At 34.9% G+C, this 19,646-nt stretch overlaps 1 protein-coding gene across 2 annotated transcripts in view; it reads left to right on the forward strand.

Moving 5' to 3' along the window:
- CSMD1 (CUB and Sushi multiple domains 1) overlaps positions 1-19,646 on the forward strand; it is a 1,151,643-nt gene that overhangs the window by 1,054,222 nt on the left and 77,775 nt on the right. For both annotated transcript variants that reach the window (XM_035319885.1, XM_035319886.1), the window contains exons 49-51: positions 1,427-1,615; positions 10,036-10,221; positions 19,042-19,236. In XM_035319885.1, the coding sequence (XP_035175776.1) occupies positions 1,427-1,615; positions 10,036-10,221; positions 19,042-19,236 (570 nt within the window). The remainder of the gene's footprint in view (positions 1-1,426; positions 1,616-10,035; positions 10,222-19,041; positions 19,237-19,646) is intronic.

Consider the following 19,646-nt stretch of genomic DNA (forward strand, 5'->3'; position numbering starts at 1 on the left):
CCCCCAGATCTTTTACTCTGCCCAGATTTCAAGCCACTCTCCCCCCAAGCCTGTAGTGCTGCATGGGGTTGTTGTGGCCAAAGTGCAGGACCCTGCACTTAGCCAATTTGAACCTCATCCCATTGGCCTCTGCCCATTGACCCATCCTTTCCAGGTCCCTCTTCAGGGCCTTCCTACCATCTGGCAGACTGGCACTTCCCCCCAGCTTGGTGTCATCTGTGAACTTACTGAGGGTGTCCTCAATTCCCTCATCCAAATCATCAATAAATATATTAAAGAGGATGGGCCCCAACATGGACCCCTGGAGAACACATACTAGCTGGATTTCACTCTGTTCACCACTACTCTCTGGGCCTGGCCATCCAGCCAGTTTTTTAACCTAGCAAAGAGTGTACCTGTCCAAGCCATGGGCTGTCAGCTTCTCTGGGAGAATACTATAGGAGACTACGTCAAAGGCTTTGGTGAAGTCTAGGTAGACTAAGTCAACAGGCTCTCCCTCATCCACCATGTGGGTCATCTGGTCATAGAAGGAGATGAGGTTGGTCAGGTTCAGGACTTGCCTTTCATGAACCCATGCTGACTGGGCCTAATCCCCCAGTTGTCCCACATACATTGTGTGATTGCCTTCAAGCTGACCTGTTCCATCACCTTCCCTGGCACTGAGGTCAGGCTGACAGGCCTGTAGGTACCTGGTTCCTTCTTACAATCTTTCTTAGAGATGGGCATCACATTATAAAGTCTCCAGTCATCTGGGACCTCTCCAGATGACCATGACTGCTGATAGATGATCATATGTGGCCAAGCAATCACATTTGCCAGCTCCTTCAGCACCCATGTGTGGATCTCATCTGGCCCCATGGACTTGTGACAGTCCAGGTGAAGCAAGCAGCAGGTCTCTAACTGTTACCACCTGAACCATGGGGGGGTTTCTTCTGCTCCCCATCCCAGACTTCCAGGTTGGGTGACTGAGTACTCCAAGGATAAGTGGTCTGGCTAGTAAAGACAGATGTAAAGAAGGCATTAAGAACCTCAGCCTTTTCCTTATCCTTGGTATTCATGTTCCCCCTTGCCTCCAGTAAAGGATGGAGATTCTCTTTGGTCCTCCTCTTGCTGTTAATTTATTTATAAAAACAAATGTATCATATTTGAAGTAGATTGTTTACTAAGTTGGAGTGATTTGCTGAACAAACTGTATGTCTCCTAATAGCAACTTACTCATGTCCAAGAGCATAAACTTATAAAATATGATTCTGAGCTTCAGAATATTTGTGCATAAACAAGTCTGAGCATACAAAATTAATGTAAAGCATTCTGCACTAATTTCAATGGCATTCAGTTTGCATGTATCATAAGTAATGTGAACTTTCCAAATTAAGTACACTTTATATGTTTTTAATTTATTTTTATTTATTTATTTGTCATTTAGCTCCCTATTGCAGTTTAAACCCTATCTTGAGGAATGGTGGAATTGTAAATAAAACAGGTGGTCCTGCTGGAAGTAAAGTTCATTATTACTGCAAACCTGGGTACAGAATGATTGGTCAAAATAATGCAACATGTAGACGCCACCAAAATGGCATGTATCAATGGGATTCTCCTGTGCCAATCTGCCGAGGTAAGATATTTTCTTGTTGAGTATGCTTCTATAATTTTATTGCAAATGTTTTATGAAACAAAGATTCAGCCCCGTAAATACTTGTGTATGCCAAGAGACATACAGACATCATGAATTTACCCAAGTACCTATCGACTTGCATTCTTAAGGTGTACAGAACTGAAGTATTAAGAACTAGACCAATGCAGTCAGATACAGACCAAATGAAAAATACGTTGTTAGTTTTGTTTTGTTTTGTTTTGTTTGTAAAATACATACCTCCAAACAGTACACAAGTCGTCATATCATTGTTATAACAGAACAGGTTTTATACAAATTCAATAGTTTTCAGGCATTGATTTGATTATTTTAGAAAATAATCAGTAGTTCTTTAAGACATCATCTGTAAATTCCATCTGTAAATAAATAAATTTATTTATTTATTCTGGAGTTAAGCTGGGTCTACTTCAGCTTTTTCCTGACATCTGTTAAAAGTAGTTAACATTTGTCAAAAATGTACTTTTTTTTTTTTTTTTTTTTTTAAACATAGAGGAGTAACATAAAGTAATATAAAGCAGATAAGCACAGATGTGGGAGGTAAAGGATGCAATTCTGTTCAAGATTAAGACTAAATGTAAGCATCTCTATGTGAACTCAAGTTTTGATTTGCTTAAACACAGAAGTCTAGTGTCATTTGAGGTGTCCTGAGTTATTTTACCTGTCCTCCAGCTACCAGTCCAGAAAGACACAAGCTCCTATGTTATATACAGTAAACCTGTCAGATGTCTTGAGGCCTAAGAATATCTCAAGTAGCTGTATATGATGGAAAAAGGAAAAAAAAGTCTGTTGAAGTTAATCTAGTTAAGAGTGTCAGGGAGTTATTCTGCTAGCCTAGCCAGTATGTGTCTTTTTTTTTAGTTGAAAATTGAAATTTCAGCATCTTACTTTGGAGCTCAGATACTTTCAGTATATGAGGACAGACAATATTCTGTGTGTGCTATTTAGGCTGGAGGGGTTGAGACCATAAGCTTTAGGACCCTGTGTCATAACTTTTCTCCAAAATTAAAGACCTCGTGATTCCTCAGCTGTCAACAATTATATACAATTTTACCCCATTACCTTTCTACTGCTTATCCACCCAGATGATAGAAACCTGCATACTGCTACAAGTATTGTTCAGACAAATTGAAAATATTGAAAATGTGATTCTCCAACACTTAAGAATTGTTAGAAAAATTGGTGCAATTTTTTTCTTACCTTCTCTCCTTTTTTTGAGAATAGTCCAATTTTCAGTGTTTTTTTTTTTTTTAAATTATTGTTATTATTATTTTATGGTTTTAGCCTTTTTCATTTTATGTTCACATTTTAATACTAGTTGCAGAGAGAGGTTTATCAGCTTGCCATTCTAACTGTGAGAACTACATCTTAAAGTAATGAAGTGTGCAAAACATGGAAGAGTTCTGAGTAAAAGGGAAAACAGTCCTTTGAACAAGCTAAGAAAAAAAGTCCCTAATTTTAAGGACAGAATGGAATAATTCAAACGAAGTCAGAGGACAAATGGAAAGATACGTGCATGACTTGACACGTTAGGTCCTAGAACTTGATCATGGATAACCAGGGAAGAAAGTCTCTGAAAGAAATAAAAAATTTAGAACAAAAATTAAACCAAGTCAACAAATTCATGAAATACAACAGACTCGGAGTCTATCTTTGTTAATTTATCACTATGTGCAAGAAATATCTGTGAGATTTTAGAAATGAATTATGTTCACAAATACATTTTATTTCATTTTAAGCCATATTTATAATTTCAGTAATACTTGTAGCTAGGAAAATACAGATTTATTTTAGGCGTAGGGGAAAGAAGATTCAGGAGAAAGAGATTGTTCTTCATCTTTACCAGAAATTTCCTATGAATGTAGAACTCAAAAATTTTAATATTACAACTGACGTGATTATTTCAACTTAGATATCTGAATGAAAAAAATATTTTTTCAATAAACTGAAATTAAAAATATTGTTCTAAATTTATTATCTGTTACCAAAATACATGGATCCTCATTGAAAACTAATTGAAATTGCACATTTGGTCCAGCTCATGGATTCCGTAATTGGATGCTTATATAGCTTTGCTTATTTGCTTATATAAGCAAAAAAAATGCTTTCTATTAAGTCTGAGATTTCTGTAAAAACAATCCTGCAGGGTTACTTTTGTAATTAAATATCATGGCTATGTCAGAACTGATGTTTGAAATCAAATTTAATTGTATTCATTATGAAAAAAATTGGAGTTCTCTTTTGCATATGTAATACAACAATATCAATTTTCATATGAACACATCTCTAATATGAGTTCATCTGGTGGTGTCAAATGGTGGTTTTCAATGTTAGTCTTATCAAGTGCAGATGCATGTAAGAATTTCCTGAACAGTAGACAAAGTACTTGACTCCTATCTAGGACATTAGAACTTATTGCCTTTACTTTGATTAGTTGAAGCAAAAGAGAATCATGAGTTATGCTACAATCAAAATATTTATAAAGAAAATAGCAATTCTTATATAATACCTCACATTTATAATATACCTCACATTCTCACTGGCTTATTATTCTTAGTTTTGAGACTGGCATTTTCCAGGCTGGTCTCATGGCTTCATATTTATAAAAAAATATTTATTTCATATTTTTATTTCTATACACATTCACACAAACAGTTCTGGCACCAAAGCTCACCAATAGAAAGTAGAAAATTATCAATAAGATTCTCTCTTCAGCTATCTACTAAAAGTCATTGCTCTTTTGTAATTTGTCCAGCCAACTTAAAAAATATATTTGATATATGGTATATTAAGATAATTTAATTTTCTTCTGATAGAAAATTATATAGAGCCCAGTAATGATCCTGGCAACCACATCTCATCCTTAGTCACTGCTTAATTCATGTCCAGATCTCTGTCCTGGGGGAGGGTAGGAAAAGAACGATCAGAGATGAACTAGATAATATGAGAAAATAAGAGAAAAGCCTGACAAGAAGAGCAGTTAAAATCAAACTGAAAACAAGACAGTGTTTTCAGGGTCAATATGGAATAGGAGTGCAGGTATCAGGGGACTGAGATGTGGCGTCAGTGAGAGTGTAATGGGGTGGCCATGTTCCTCTGAGAAACACAATAAAATACCCCTGTAAATTCCAGCTATTCTTCATATATGATTCTCAGCCTCTGGCATTACTCTTCCTGATTTTCTCCAATTTATTCTTAAAATAGACAAAAATAATTTAGAGTCCTGAAGAATGCTCAGCTACTCTTCGGGTGCACCAGTTGAGAAGAAAGCAATCTCCCTAGTAGGTTTGCAAAAGAAAATTTGGGGTACTTACTTTAAGGAAGAAATTTTCTTGTCTGGATCCAGGGTAGTTATAAAGGGTTAAAACCTATGACAGGGTCATGATAAAAACATAGATGATGCTAGCATTTCCTTCTAAAAATCCTCATTCCAAGTGGTGTCTCTATTAATACCTCTGTGCTTTCTGAAGTAGATAAAACCATACTATTGAGGTAGAGGTCCTTGTACTTTTTGCTGTGCAAACTCAAGGTTATTCCAGGACTGCAGCTGGGTTCCACGTCTGTCTTGGGGTAGACAATTTATGACATTTTTTAAGGAACTGGCTTGAAAACATCCATTTGCAGTTTGCCCAAGAGACGTGAATTTGGAACAACCTGCTCTTTCATAAAATTAGCTATTTTTTTTTGTGTGTGTTTGAGTGTAGATTTAAACTTACCTTTGATAACTGTTATGTCCCTCTTAGAACCATTGACTTAAAATAAAAAGGTGAGGTAATTAGCACTATTTAAGAGTTCCAAATCCCAGTTTCCTCTTATGATGTATTCTAAACCTATTACCATATTTCAAAATATAAAACAGTAAAAGAGGAATAGTACTTTACTAAAAAATGAGAAATTTGAGGGGAAACATGGTAATGATCTTCTAATACACTCAAAGTATCTCAAAAGAAGAATGGAAAAAAAAAAAAAAAAAAAAAAAAACTATGTTCTTTGTAGATAGAGGAATTACAATTAAATTTACTTCAAAAGGATCTTAAGTTAGACTTTTTTTTTTTCCCTCTCAGAGAGACTAGTGAAATGCTGGAATAGATTGCTGTACTGGGTCTGGCTGGAATGTTAACTTTCGCTGCAGCAGCCCATACAGTGCTGCGCTCTGCACTTGTAGCCAGAACAGCAGTGGTATCACACCAGTGTTGTGTCTGCTGCTGAGAAGTGCTGGCACAGCATCAGGAATCTCTCTAACCCTCCTAGGGGGTGGGCAAAAAAGTGAGAAAGAAACATCAGCAGGGCAGCTGACCTAAACCAACCAAAGGGATATTCCATACCATATGATGTCACACTCAGCAATAAAAGGTGGGAAAAGGAAGAAGAGGGGAGGGGTGGGCTCTCGTTGCGAAAACGTCTGTCCTCCTCCCGAACACTGGCTACGTGCGTTGAGGCCCTGCTTCAAGGATGTGGTCAAGCATCGCTCATTTGTGGGAAGTAGAGAGTAATTTCTTTCCTCTGCACTTCCACATAGCCTTTACGTGTTTTGTTATTCCCTTTCGCCCTCCCTTTTCCCCTTTCCCTTTTTTCCCTTTAGTTGAATTGTTTAATTAATAATAATATTTCCTTAATAATATATATATATATATATATATATATATTTCTCTTTAATTAAATTATCCTTATCTCAGCCTGTGAGTTGTTCTTTCCTTTACTTGTTCCCCTCCTCATCTGAGGAGGGGGAGTGAGAGAGCGGTTGTGGTGTTCGGCTGCCTAGCACGGTAAAACCACCACAATTGCCTGTGGAGAATGTGCAATCTGCATCATTGGAAGCTTTTCAGGAGCAAATTAGATGAACCTTGGTCAAGTATAATTTTAGCTTGTGGTAGGGAAATAGTCTGGATAACTCTTCATAACCTTGTTTACACCCACAGCCTTAAACCATACAGAGCCCTATTTTCATTTTCCTTGTTAGTTCCACATGCATCCAAGCCTGAGAATTTGGATTTCTGTGGCATGGCTCTCCCTAATATTTCTGACTGAGTATCATAGACATAAGCCACTCAGCATTTCTTTTATTATGAATCCTACTTGTAGGGATTTCTCTATTTCTGCTTTTAATTTATAGGGAATTTAACTACTTTAAATACTCTGTACATTGTGCAATGCCAGAAACAGGTCACTAATTGAAAAATGCATGTGCATTAAATTCAGGGATTTCTCAGTGTTTGGCAGAAAGCTCAGTGTCTGACTGTAATATTTCTCCAGCTTCTTTTCTGTATGCAGTGAATTTTCATACTTTACATATAAACAATACATAATTATTTTAATTGTATAGACATGTATAGATATTTTAAAGGATTGCTGTAAATTTTACATTTACTTTTTTTTGTTAAGAAGTAAGTATCAGTAACACGTGGGACATGAAAGAGCAGCTAAAACTTCATCTCTGTTTCTAGGTGGGAAAAGGCTTTTCCACTTGCACTGATTATCTGTTCTTTGGAAGAAGTATATTTTTCTGCTGTGCAAGATAATAGAGACAATTCAGGTTGAGTTATATATTTTTCACGCTGAATGCATATCTCCCAGCTGGAACCCAGTAATCTCATCTAATCATTAACCTAAGAAGCATGTTGACAATTCCTCAAGCCAGAAGATTTTCTGACAAAGTTCTTTATCATTTTAGTAATTGTATGAGATGCTGGAATGTTCAATATGCTTAACTATGTGACGGTTCTAACGGTCCAAAGACTATATGCCATTTCAGTCAGTTTCTTCAGATAACATGACATCAAATATCAAAGTAATAGCCATTTAGTGAAACTGGCTGTGCTGGCATGCTGCATATGGACACAACTGTTCTCAAAGCCGTTAGCTGTCTCAAGAAATTAGTAGCAGCAGAATTTTTTCTTTCTAGTCTTACTTTCTGGGGGAGACACAAACTACAAATAGACAGACTGTAACAGGAACAATGCCAGAATGCCAGACCTCCTTTTATGAGTAGTAGCTAAAGCAGCAGCAGCAGGAACAACCTCACAATGTAGCAGTACAAGAATCAGCAGCAGCTGAGGAAAGAGGAGAGAGAGTGGAGGACTGAGGTACAACACTGAAAATAGAAGTGGTGAAGAAATGTTACAGGAAAGCATAAATTATGAGGTGCCTTATTACATGGAACATTATATCAGACCCTGCACAACTGATAGACATACCTGGATGTGTCTTGGGCATTGTACATGTTTAACTACCTTGCATGCAAGAGCTATTCAGTCTTGAACTTATGTGGTGGATTCACAGTGTCTGGTAGATCATCTCCACCATGCCACTCTCTTATTCCCCCTCCTCAAAACAGCCAGGGGTGAAAACTGAATAAAAAAAAGCTTGTGGATTGAGATAAGGACAGGGAAATTGCTCACCAATTACTGTCATGGGCTAAATAGACATAGCATAAGGGAGATTAATGTAATTTATTACCTATTGATAATATACTAGAGCAGTGAAAACAAAAAGCAAGCTAAAAACACCTTCCCTCCCACCCACCCTCTTCTACAACCTCCCTCAGAGTGGTGCAGGGGAACAGGGAATGAAGGCTGTGGTCAGTCCATAACACTTTGTCTCCATTGCTCTTTCATGGTCACTCTCTACCCCTGCGTCAGCTTGGAGTCCCTCCCACAGGATACAGTGATAGGATCCTAGAACAGCTTGGGTTGGAAGGGACCTTAAAGACCATCTAGTTCCAACCCTCCTGCCATGGGCAGGTATGACACCCACTAGATCAGGTTGCCCAGAGCCCCATCCAACCTGTTGGATACAGTAATAGAGTAACTAAACAGACTTCTGTTTTATGAGGGAGGGTGGGTTTTAGTTTGGTTGGTTGGTTTCAGATAATATAATCAATTATTTTTGTTTGCTCCACAGAAACTGCTGAATTATTTTAAGTTACTTTATGCTTGAAGTATTCAGAAGGAACTAGAATATGGTCCATCTATATGTAGAGATATATGCCTTCATGGATGTGTGAATAGACATATAGTTCTGACTTTTGGTTTTATAGAATTAAATGGATGCATGCTTAACACAGAGATTGGAGCTTTGATATCAGAAAGAAGCCCTAAAAAGAAGTTGACACAATAAGTTAATCTTAACTCAATTACATTGTACATCAAGCATTCAGACACATTGCCACAAGGCAGAAGAGAGCTGAGAGGTTTGCTGGGAGAGGCAGGGACATACTGCAAAATTCTGGAGACACTGAAATATTTCAGTAAGCATGACTGAAGTGGCGAATGCATAGGCATTTTTATGAGGTAGTAAGAGTGACAGTTTAGTTTTCTGTCAATTCAGCATGTAAATAAACATTTTATGAGTGTAAAATTCTTCTTACATGACTGAGGCTGAGACATGAGTTCTAGTTGTCGGTAAAATATTGAACTGTTTATTACTATTAAAATGGTTATTACTATATAAAATATAAAATATTAAATTGGTTATTAGGGGTGTGGATGGAGCATTAAAACAGATGCAGGTCTACTGCCTATTCTGAGAACATCAAAGCTGTGGTCACTCCTGTTATGATCAGATTTTCCTATGAAGACAGGCTGAGGGAGTTGGGGTTGTTCAGCCTGGAGAATAGAAGGCTACAGGGAGACCTTATAGCAACTTTCCAATACAAAAAGGGAGACTACAGGAAAGCTGGGGAGGGACTCTTTGTCAGGGGGTGTAGTGATAGGACAAGGGAGAAATGTTTTAAACTAAAAAAGGGTAGATTTAGATTAGATATAAGGAATAAATTCTTTACTATGAGGGTGGTTGCTCAGAGAAGCTGTGGACTGGATCAGGTTGCTCAGAGAAGCTATGGATATCTGATCCCTGGAGGTGTTCAAGGCCAGGTTGAATGGAGCCCTGGGCAACATGATCTAGTGTGTGGCATCCCTGCCCATGGCAGAGGACTTGGAACTGTCCAGTGATCATTCCACTTGGAATGATCTTTAAGGTCCCTTTCAACCCAAGCCACTCTGTGATGATATGGTTCCATGATATGATTCTTTTTATTATTAAAATGAAGGGAGCTATCTCACTTTGGACACTTTCTTGATTTTTCCCTGAGAAATATACCACTGCCCATAGTCTATGTTGAAATTTCTGTCAATGTTTAGGTTAAACAGCCAATAGTATTTGGATTAAACAAAATAATGATTTATAAAATCATTATTTTATAAATTATCATTATGTTAGATGAACTTCAAAATGTTTATCAATGTTTTAAATACTGTTACTCTTGTAGAAATGTTGTAAATATGGTAAATTCATTTCATTTGTTATGAATGGGCTATGTGAGAAAAAAACACAACACAATATGAAATAACGCCAATTCTTTATCTTTTCCTTTCCTTTCTTTCCAGCTGTATCTTGTGGTATTCCTGAATCTCCTGGAAATGGTTCAGTTATAGGTAATGAATTCACTTTGGGCAGTAGATTGATATATGAATGTAATGAGGGCTTCAAGCTAGAATCTATTCAACAAGCAACAGCAGTATGTCAAGAAGATGGATTATGGAGCAACAAAGGGAGGCCACCTGTCTGCAAATGTAAGTAGGCATGTGTTTCTCAAGCACATTCCCCTTAAACTGATTCAGGAAAATTTTCAGTGGTGGTGCTTAGATTTTTATGTACACATATCTGCTGAACTGACCATTCAGGAACATAAAATTTTTCATCATGTAATAAAATAGAAGAGACCTATCAATTGGTTTAATAATAATAATAATAATAATAATAATAATAATAATAAAGTTTATCTTCTTCAAAAAATCCAACTTAAAATCTTCACATAATTCAGTTTCATGTGTTTTTTTCTTATTATGGATAATGTGGTTTTCACCATCTTCACAGGTTAAAGTTACAGCCACCAACTCTAATTTATTTTAATACAGCTTCTAAACTAGTAGAAGAAAAAGCTATTTATTAAAATGCTGCTAGTGTAGATGAGTACGCAGAGTAAGAGTCCATTAGTCTTGATTTTTGTCTTCCATCAGAACTAGCCACTATAATGTGGGCTGCTTTACTATGTTACATGGCATCTTATATGCATTGTTACCTCCATCTGTCTTTGTGCTGGATCAAAACAATAACTAACTGACTTTGAGTATGTGACTTGAAATACTAATTAGAACATAAAATTAGATGTATTAATTTCAATAACACTTTACTTACAATTTTTGAGAGTTAGTTTAGAATCTAGAATCAAAAGTGTATGTATGTGCTTTCCAGATTCTTAATTTCAAAAACACCTCATTTTTTCAAACAAGTAAAATTCAACTTATTTTTAAAGAAAGAGTAAAATGGTGTGAATATGACAATTGCGCAATCATTGCTGCTCCTTTCCCCTCACACTTTTCCTCTGCTCCAGTGTGGGTCTTCTCCACAGGCTTCAGGATAGTCCTTCAGGATAAACCTGCTCCAGCATGGGTCCACTATGAGCTGCAGTTCCTTTAGGAAATATCCACGTGTTCTGGGGTGGTGTCCTCCATAGGCTGCAGTGTGGGTATCTGCTCTGGAATGGTTCTCCATGGGCTGCATGCAGCTGGACAACCTATTTCACCATGGTCTTCTCCATGGGCTGCTCTGCTCCAGTAGCTGGAGCACTTCCTCCATCTCTTTCTTCTCTGACCTTTTTTTTTTTTTTTTTTTTTTTTCCCTTCTCTCTCCTTCTCTGCCTGTGCAATCTTTTGCCTTTTCTTAAAAACACTTTCCCAGAGGTTCCAACCAGATTTTCTGGTGGGTTCAGCCATGTACTGTGGTGGATTCATTGCGGAGCCAGCTGGAGTTGGCACAGGGCCTCTTGTTAAAGAAGCCATCCCTACACCTCCGCTGCTGCCAACACCTTGACACCTACACCTAATACACTCAGACACCTCTTTTGTAAAGTTAACAGTCTTGCTGTGATTCATCCTCACTGTTTCTTCATTGTTTCTGGACTGGTGATTCTCATTACTGTTCCCTGGACAATCTCTAGTTGGTCTACATCCTTCTTGAAGGACAGCGTCTAAAACTGAACACAGCATTTCCACATAAGAAGGATTATTTGAAACCAGCTGTGATCACACAAGCATGCTCTGAATTCAGAACCATGAACAGAGAGAAGGCAGTGCTCTCATGTATTGAAATGCACTTTGTTATCTCAGAAAAAAAAAATGTCAGGGTACAAAGAACATAACTTGAATGATTAATCAGCAGAAATGTCAACAATATTTTTTGGAGGAAAGAGGAAGTTTAAACTACCTTGCATTTAAAAATACTGAAATAATAGCAGTATATCTGCAATGCAAAAGGATTAGCCAGTATTTTGGAAACTGTTGAGTGTTACACAGTGACACTCTAAACTGAGCTTAATTGCTATGTTTAGCACAACTTCCAATGTTATAAATTTTGTTTAATATTTATAATATCCTAACAAAGTTTCTAAAAATGTATTCAGCTTGAAAAAGATTCCTATTACTTAGTAAAATGAGAAGTGATAAAATAAAAAGGCTAATGACCTACATGGGAATATTAACGTCAGTATTTTCAACATGGATCACTATTCAGAGGTATGTGTGTGTTACTTAAGATTACTTACTTGAAAAGTACTGAAAAGATTAGACAATCATCACAACAACCTGTTTTTTGTAGTATTGCTGCTGTAAGGATAAATTTATTTAGTCTCCAGACCTAGATAAAAACATCTCAGACTTGATTAGCAGAAACCACAGCACAGGAAGTTAAAAGGTAAATAAATTATTTCATTTTATCTCCAGGTCTATTAAAATGAAGTTTGAAATCAGTGCAGTTTGTTTTGAAAGGTATCACTGATAACACAGTGCCTGAGGCAGATGTTTGAAATTCCTTTATTTTCATTAAATGTATTTACACCAGATTTCAGTCATGAGAAATAAGATTCATGCTGGTATGAATCACAAGCAAGACTAGTTCATGGTGGTATGAATGTAACAGCAAGACACAAATGAATCATGGGTATTAAGCTATTGGATTTAATTACATGAAATACCAAACAAGAGATAGCTATTAGGAAAGCTTAACTGAATGGCAAATAAGTCACTTGCTTCTGTTATTCTACATAATGATCTTCAGCACATGATGAAGGGAACTGGAGGTGTCTACCTGTACAACCATTTAAAAAGCCACTGAAAGCCTTTCTCAGGCAATACTTTAAATCTGACCAATACTCTCATTAGATAGTGACAGTATAATAGTAACTCTAGATATGAATACAGGACACCATGTAAAGTCTGCTAAAACTTTCTACTGAAATCTTTAAATTAGTACATTGCTGTTGGTCAAAGAAAGGAGTGAGACCTGCAGTTCCAAAAAGCATTCCATTTAAAAGGTGTAGAAATATTTGAGAAATATTCATTCAAGTAATTTGAATAAATCAAGGAACTCTCAAACTATAGATGATTATTGGTGCTTACATGATATTTCTTTTTTATTTATTACTCTATGCCACATGAAATGCCTCTAATATCTTCCAGCCCACCTACTATAATTTGATTAGTATTCAAATACAATGGAAAAGATGTGTGGGTATGATTATAAATTTAAGGTTTTAAGTTGTAGGTATAGTCAGCTGACAAATGCTGTCTTACCTATCATCAGCATCTTTATACACCTGTCCTCTTATGAAAAATTGTTAATTTCCATCTTTCTAAGATTAAAACAAGGACAGTCTTTTGGGATTTTTTTATTTTGTCTATTCCATTTCATCTGCTATGATTTTTATTTTGCCTGCTAATCTGGCAATACAGATGTTGATTCTTGCAGTGACAAATTAAAAAGGGAAAAGAACACAAATGAAATTTCCTTCCGTTCCTTTGAATAAGATAATCTCTTCCTATTATTATACTAAAACTGCACCGTTATAGCATGATTATTACATTTTGTTTGCGACTAATTAGTGAAAATTATTCTTGCATAATTCTTTAATGCCTTGCTTTCTGCAGAATATATATCAAGTGCAGAGAAATGAGGTCTTCCAAATCAGAAAGACTGTAAGATGGAAACAGAAAAGTACTTAGATATAAATGCAAAGTTTAGATGTATTGCTTTTAAAATTATATCCACAGCTTCTTCTGGATGTCTAAGTTTGTTTACTGAATAGAGAGATTAGTGCTTGTAATAGTATCCATAACCATCTTGTAGCAAAACAAGGTCTCTAAAGGTGTCGGTGGAAGTCACTCCGTTCATCTGAGACACTTCTTTTGCTTTTATATTTTTTATCTAAAATTTTAAATATTTTTTCGTCATGTGCTTGTTTTCTTGTGTATCATTCTGCTTCTCCTGTTTAATGCTTCTGATTTAGGAACCTAGATTTTCAGTCTTCCAGAAGCGATTTTCCCTTTTCATAGAATTACAGAATGGTATGGGTTGGAAGGGACCTTAAAGATAATCTAATTCCAAGACCCTGCCATGCAGGCCAGGGCCTTCCCTAGATCAGGTTGCACAAAACCCCATCCAACCTAGCCTTGAACACTTCCAGGGATGGGACAACCACAGTTTCTCCGGACAGCCTGTTCCAGTGCCTAACCACTCTCATCCTGAAGAATTTCTTCCTTATATCTAATCTAAACCTAACCTTTGTTAGTTTAAAACTGTTACCCCTTGTCCTGTTTTCATGAACAATTTTTTGGGGGGAGGAGGGATACAAAATTTCATAACTCCCTGAAATTAGGACAGAAGTAATACACATTTTTTCCTGAACATTCTTGGACTATTTCAATACATTTGATGTCCTAAAGATGACAGGTATTATCTTTTTTTTGGAGCTGCTAAATATGTTTTCTGAAGAGTTTTGATTGTGTGGACACTTGATACTGGCTTTCTTCTTGAAAGAGAAATACTGATCTAAAATCTGGGTTCTCTCTCCATAGCAGTTCTTAGTTGATGACTGAAGTCTGTTCCTAGCTTGAATGTAATATTGTTTACTCTTTCTCTAAATAATGTAGAGAAATAGATGTTGTAGATCATTATTAAGAACTGAAAGGATTAGAAAGAATGAGTTGTGCCTCACTGTATCAGCAGTAGTTAAAGCGTCAGATAAAGCCACTGAAAAATGAATATGAGATCTGATCTGATGAATGAGGTCATACTAAGCTTGTTCTGAAGTAAAAGAGAGCTTGTTCTGTTCAGTATGTATATATAATACTATAATGTTTGTTTCTTTGTTCCAAAATTCATGTTCCATGAAAAGAAGCTCAATCTTGAGTTTGCTCTGACAAACACTGCTTCTCAGTACTAGAAATTTCTGCTAATTTGAGATACAATAAAGTCTCAGTGTTTCCATTAATGATGGTTTAAGGATGTAGAATACTTTTAGAATAACTAAGGTGGCATGATTATGGCAAGGTTGCCATTTACCAAAATTACCATTTCTCTAAAGCTAAATACCATAACTGGTAAACAACAGTACAATTGTATACAATATTACATCTCTATATATGTAAGTTAAAACAAACACATGTAGGTTAGACTGCATATGTGTCAGTACTGAAATCTGTACCAGTATGTTTATTAAAAAATATATACTACTGAATAGGATAACTTAGCCTCTATTCTTACTTGCTTTCCTTCTTATGGTGACAGTAGATGCCTAACCTAGGAAATGATTTTGTGACTGATTATTTTTTCTAAAATTTAAATTGGCCAGGATGGTCCCTGTAAATGTATAACTTTATAGCATTTCTCCCAATAATATTTAATATATTCAAAGATTTAAATTGGGCCCCTCATTGGTTTGTGCTAAATTCCCTCATATCAGGCATTTTTAAGAGCAGCTAATGTTACTGTTGCATAATGTGCATATTGAAGATTTCACTGTGGATATTTTTGGAAGCTATGGTGCGCTGAACTATAACTGATGGTTCAAACGTTTTCTTCTGATGTTATTTTTATCCAGAAATTAGTTACAATATAGTTAGAAATTTTAGAAGAAGCCTTTATATATATATATATATATATATATATATATATAATTTTCAGTGTTTGGGCAATATCTAGTTATGCAACTATGAATCACAAGTAGGTCTGAAATAAATCATTAATTTTGTTACAAGTGCAAAAAGAAATTTGTTAATACAAACTGGCAAAGTATCAGGTATTGTGTATTTGGTGGAATTTTTGTTAGAAGACCATAACCAATAATTCTCTTAACACTTTCTTTAATAAGTCCTGACATCAGAAAGTAATTTTTTGAGTATTTTTTCAAGGTTGGGTCTGTAACATGGAGTGCTTGGTAAGGGTCAATAAGTTCAGTGAAGCTCAGTAAAATGTTGTAAAAATATTAATTAGTTTAAGCATTTTAGATTAGTCCAGATACATTAGACTCATAACAGATTGACTTGAGATAGCCAGCTGGATTGGCAGACTGACGCCATGTTTGGAAGCCCTTTTTGTTTCAATGTGTTGAACACCAAGAAGTGCTTGATTTTTTTTTGCTTGAGGCTTTTCTTCTGCTAGCACACTGAAGCTATCAACTTGCTCCAGTGATCCTATTCGTCTTTGTTCTATGATTCTGTGGTGTATAGGATTTTTTTCCTAGTCTTCTAATTTTACTAATACTTATGAATTTAAACTGTACTAATTTCTCTTCTTTTTATTTCATGATATACTTGCTTTAACTTTAATCTTGCTTTTTCTTTTTTTTTTTAAGATAATAGTGATTTTAGTCAGATTGCTATATTTGAATGATACAGTTCTAATAAATTTCACTATAAATTCACAATACAGTAAGAAAAAGTTCATTCTGTTTCTTCGTGATGATAAACAACCCGCTAAAAAATTACAATCGAATATCATCAGATTTCAATTCATTTCCAAATTAGAATAGCTACCTCCTGTAACTGAGACATTTTTTTCCATCCTATACATTCTATTTTATTTTTAATTTGAAACAATAATAACATTTAGGGTCACAATATTTAAAATACTACTGGATCAGCATGAGATCTACTTTTTTTGACTTAAAGATAAACAAAGGCAAGCTTATTGACAAGCTTATTTCTGTCCTGCTTGGACAGGAAAGCTACTCAGTAATAAGGGAGGCATCAGTATTTTGGTATTTAGATTCTACGGAAATATCAATAGCTCAATGTATTTATTAACCGGAAAAAAAAAAAAAAAAAAAAAAAAGAGAGAGAGAGAGAGAGAGAATTAATATCTTGAGTAGAAAATATATCTGGGATTATAGATCAACTTCCCTGCTTTTGATCCTATTCAAAATTACCAATTTCTGGAGATTGTCATGTCATTAAAATGAGTAGTTTTAGTCATAATTTCAAATGCTAATTATTTTTTCTGACCTAAACTCTACGTAAAACACTATTATTCTTACATTTCTCTAAAACACATACCTAGGAGAACATACCTAGCACATCTTCACATCTGGAGGAAGTTGAGATCATCCCTTATGCAGTTTTATGTATGTAAATGACAATTACTCAATCTATAATTTGCAAGAGGGAGACTGAGAACTAAATTGGTAGATTTATAATCTATGTGCACTTAATCCAGCTTCTCTAATATTTGTTTGTTTGTTTCCAGACAGAAGAGGAAAATATTAAATCAAATTTTCAAGCAACAACTTTAGTTAATGACATCAACATAGGCTAGAGCTAGAAGTATATTCTGTACTTAGTTACAATTTCAATTAGAAATTGTACAATTGTGTATTGAAATCTGATAGTTTGTAAAGTTCACTTGCAACAAAATTCTAAGTGTATTTGTAGCTAAAGAACAGAATAAGTTACATACTAACTCCAGTGCAAGATTGAAAGGAATTGTCTATGTTGCTCATTTACATATGCTGAAATAGTTGAGCCTCTTATCTCTAAATGTCTTAAGATATCCCCTATGGTTAAGACTATTTTTTTTTGTTTTACTATTAGACTAAATAAGAAGCTTGCTTTCATCTTTGAAAAACCATATTTCTCAATAAAACTACTACTTGAAAGAAGAAAATATAAAAATGTTAATTTTATCAGGGTATTAAACGCCTACTTAGAATGTTTTTAGTCTTCTGACAGACTTATATGATTTTAACTCTGAGGTGTTAAGTGAAGCTTTTTAATGGGCTTCTAATACTTAACAACGAATAAGAAAGAACTGTTTCTTGGTTAATAGAGAGTAATCTTTGAGTAGCTATGAAACAGTTTAGTAGCAGTATCAATTTAAATTAAATTAGGAAGTCATCCTTTAACCTAGGAAACTGTTTATAACTATTCAGAATATTTTTATAAAGGACAAAGTGAAGTACTCTTAAGTTGCAATTAGATTGTATACTAGCAATCCTTCTTAAGCCATACTGGAAAAAAAAAAAAAAAAAGTAAAAACATATTCTAAAATTTCAACTCAATGTAATTTGCTAACTGGTAATTTGGAAAAGTTCTCGAGATTTCCTTTTCACAAGTTCTTGCACATCTTCACATATATGCTATGTTGCCAGTGCTATGTTTCTTAGATTCTAGAATTTGCCATGGGTAAATTAACTATTGGAAAAGATATAATTGTAGCATTACTAAAGCTTTCTGAAACATGGTGGTAATCTAGTTTTTAGATTTTTACAGGATTTTTTATAACTTTCTATTAATTTCAGTAATTGCATGAGCGATTCTCTTTCCTAACATATACTCATAATTCATGTCAATACTTTATATATCAAATATTCTGTGCTTTATGTTGAATTGCAGAGCATTAATTTGAAACTGGTTGATAGCTATTGTAAGCCTTATGAAAAACATTGACCACAGTTCTTACTTACATGCACTAACTGCATTATTTTACAAAATCTAAAATACTAAAAGCCACAGAACTGAAATCATTCTAAAACCCTTAAAATCTTTTTTTTTTTTCCTCAAGTGTTTTAAACTGGAATGTAATATTTTTCCCAAATACCCACAGTATACCATTTTATGGTAATTAACATTTGAATGTGTGCTAACAGCTTTTCTGACAACCTGTTTTAAGAACTTGTTAGAGCTTTTCTAAAGCGAATAGCATGGACAATTGAAAAAAAAAAAAAAAAAAAAAAAAAAGAGCTTTTGCAAAAATTACATAGCAATATTTGCTTTTCCTTTAAAACCACTGTATGTTTTTTGTCTGTGAAATGTTTAAATAAATGGTTAGAGCATGACTGTCATTATTCCACTGCATCGCTCTAGATGAAAATGTACTACATAATTCTGCCTAATTTGCAATACTCACTATATGATATTAATTATTTTCCTAGAACTCGTATTTCAAAAATGCTTATGGTGTACTCAGTTTTTCATTGCAAGACTTCTGCCAGTAAGGCAAGACATTTTCTGTGAAGAAATGTAGTGGTAGAATGCTAATATTAAAGTGTCCTTTCTTCACAGCTGTAACTTGTCCCAGCATAGAGACTCTGCTTTCAGAACATGTTGTCTGGAGACTGATTTCTGGGTCACTGAATGAGTATGGAGCTCAAATCATGCTCAGCTGCAGTCCTGGATATTATTTATTGGGTCAAAGACTCATACAGTGCAGGTCTAATGGAACCTGGAGCATAGGCAATGAAAGGCCAAGTTGTAAGGGTAAGGAGTATACTTGTTTACAGAATCTACTATAGTTTTTAATACATATATTTTATTTTATAAATCTATTTCTTTTATTTTTAAAGAGTTCTTATGCTATCAATTTCCTGTGGGTAATAGAACATTAAATTTTCAATTACTTGTTAAAATTAGTTGTTTCAAATTATTTCTGTGTAAAGTACAATAAGAAGTAATAATAAGATCAGTCTAGACAATGGTCTATTTCTGACTGTGAATTTATTTAACTAGTGGTAAGTATTCATAGAATAGTAGGAGGTAATGTTATTACTTTAGAATATTTTGGATTAGAATTATATTAGAAGGTGATATTGCCTTGATGTCTTGATGAAACATGGAAACAGTACACTTGGAGAAACACACACAAGCTTTTATATTTAATAATGTATCAT

This window comes from Oxyura jamaicensis, chromosome 3 (assembly GCF_011077185.1).
Source record: "Oxyura jamaicensis isolate SHBP4307 breed ruddy duck chromosome 3, BPBGC_Ojam_1.0, whole genome shotgun sequence".
NCBI lineage: Eukaryota > Metazoa > Chordata > Aves > Anseriformes > Anatidae > Oxyura > Oxyura jamaicensis.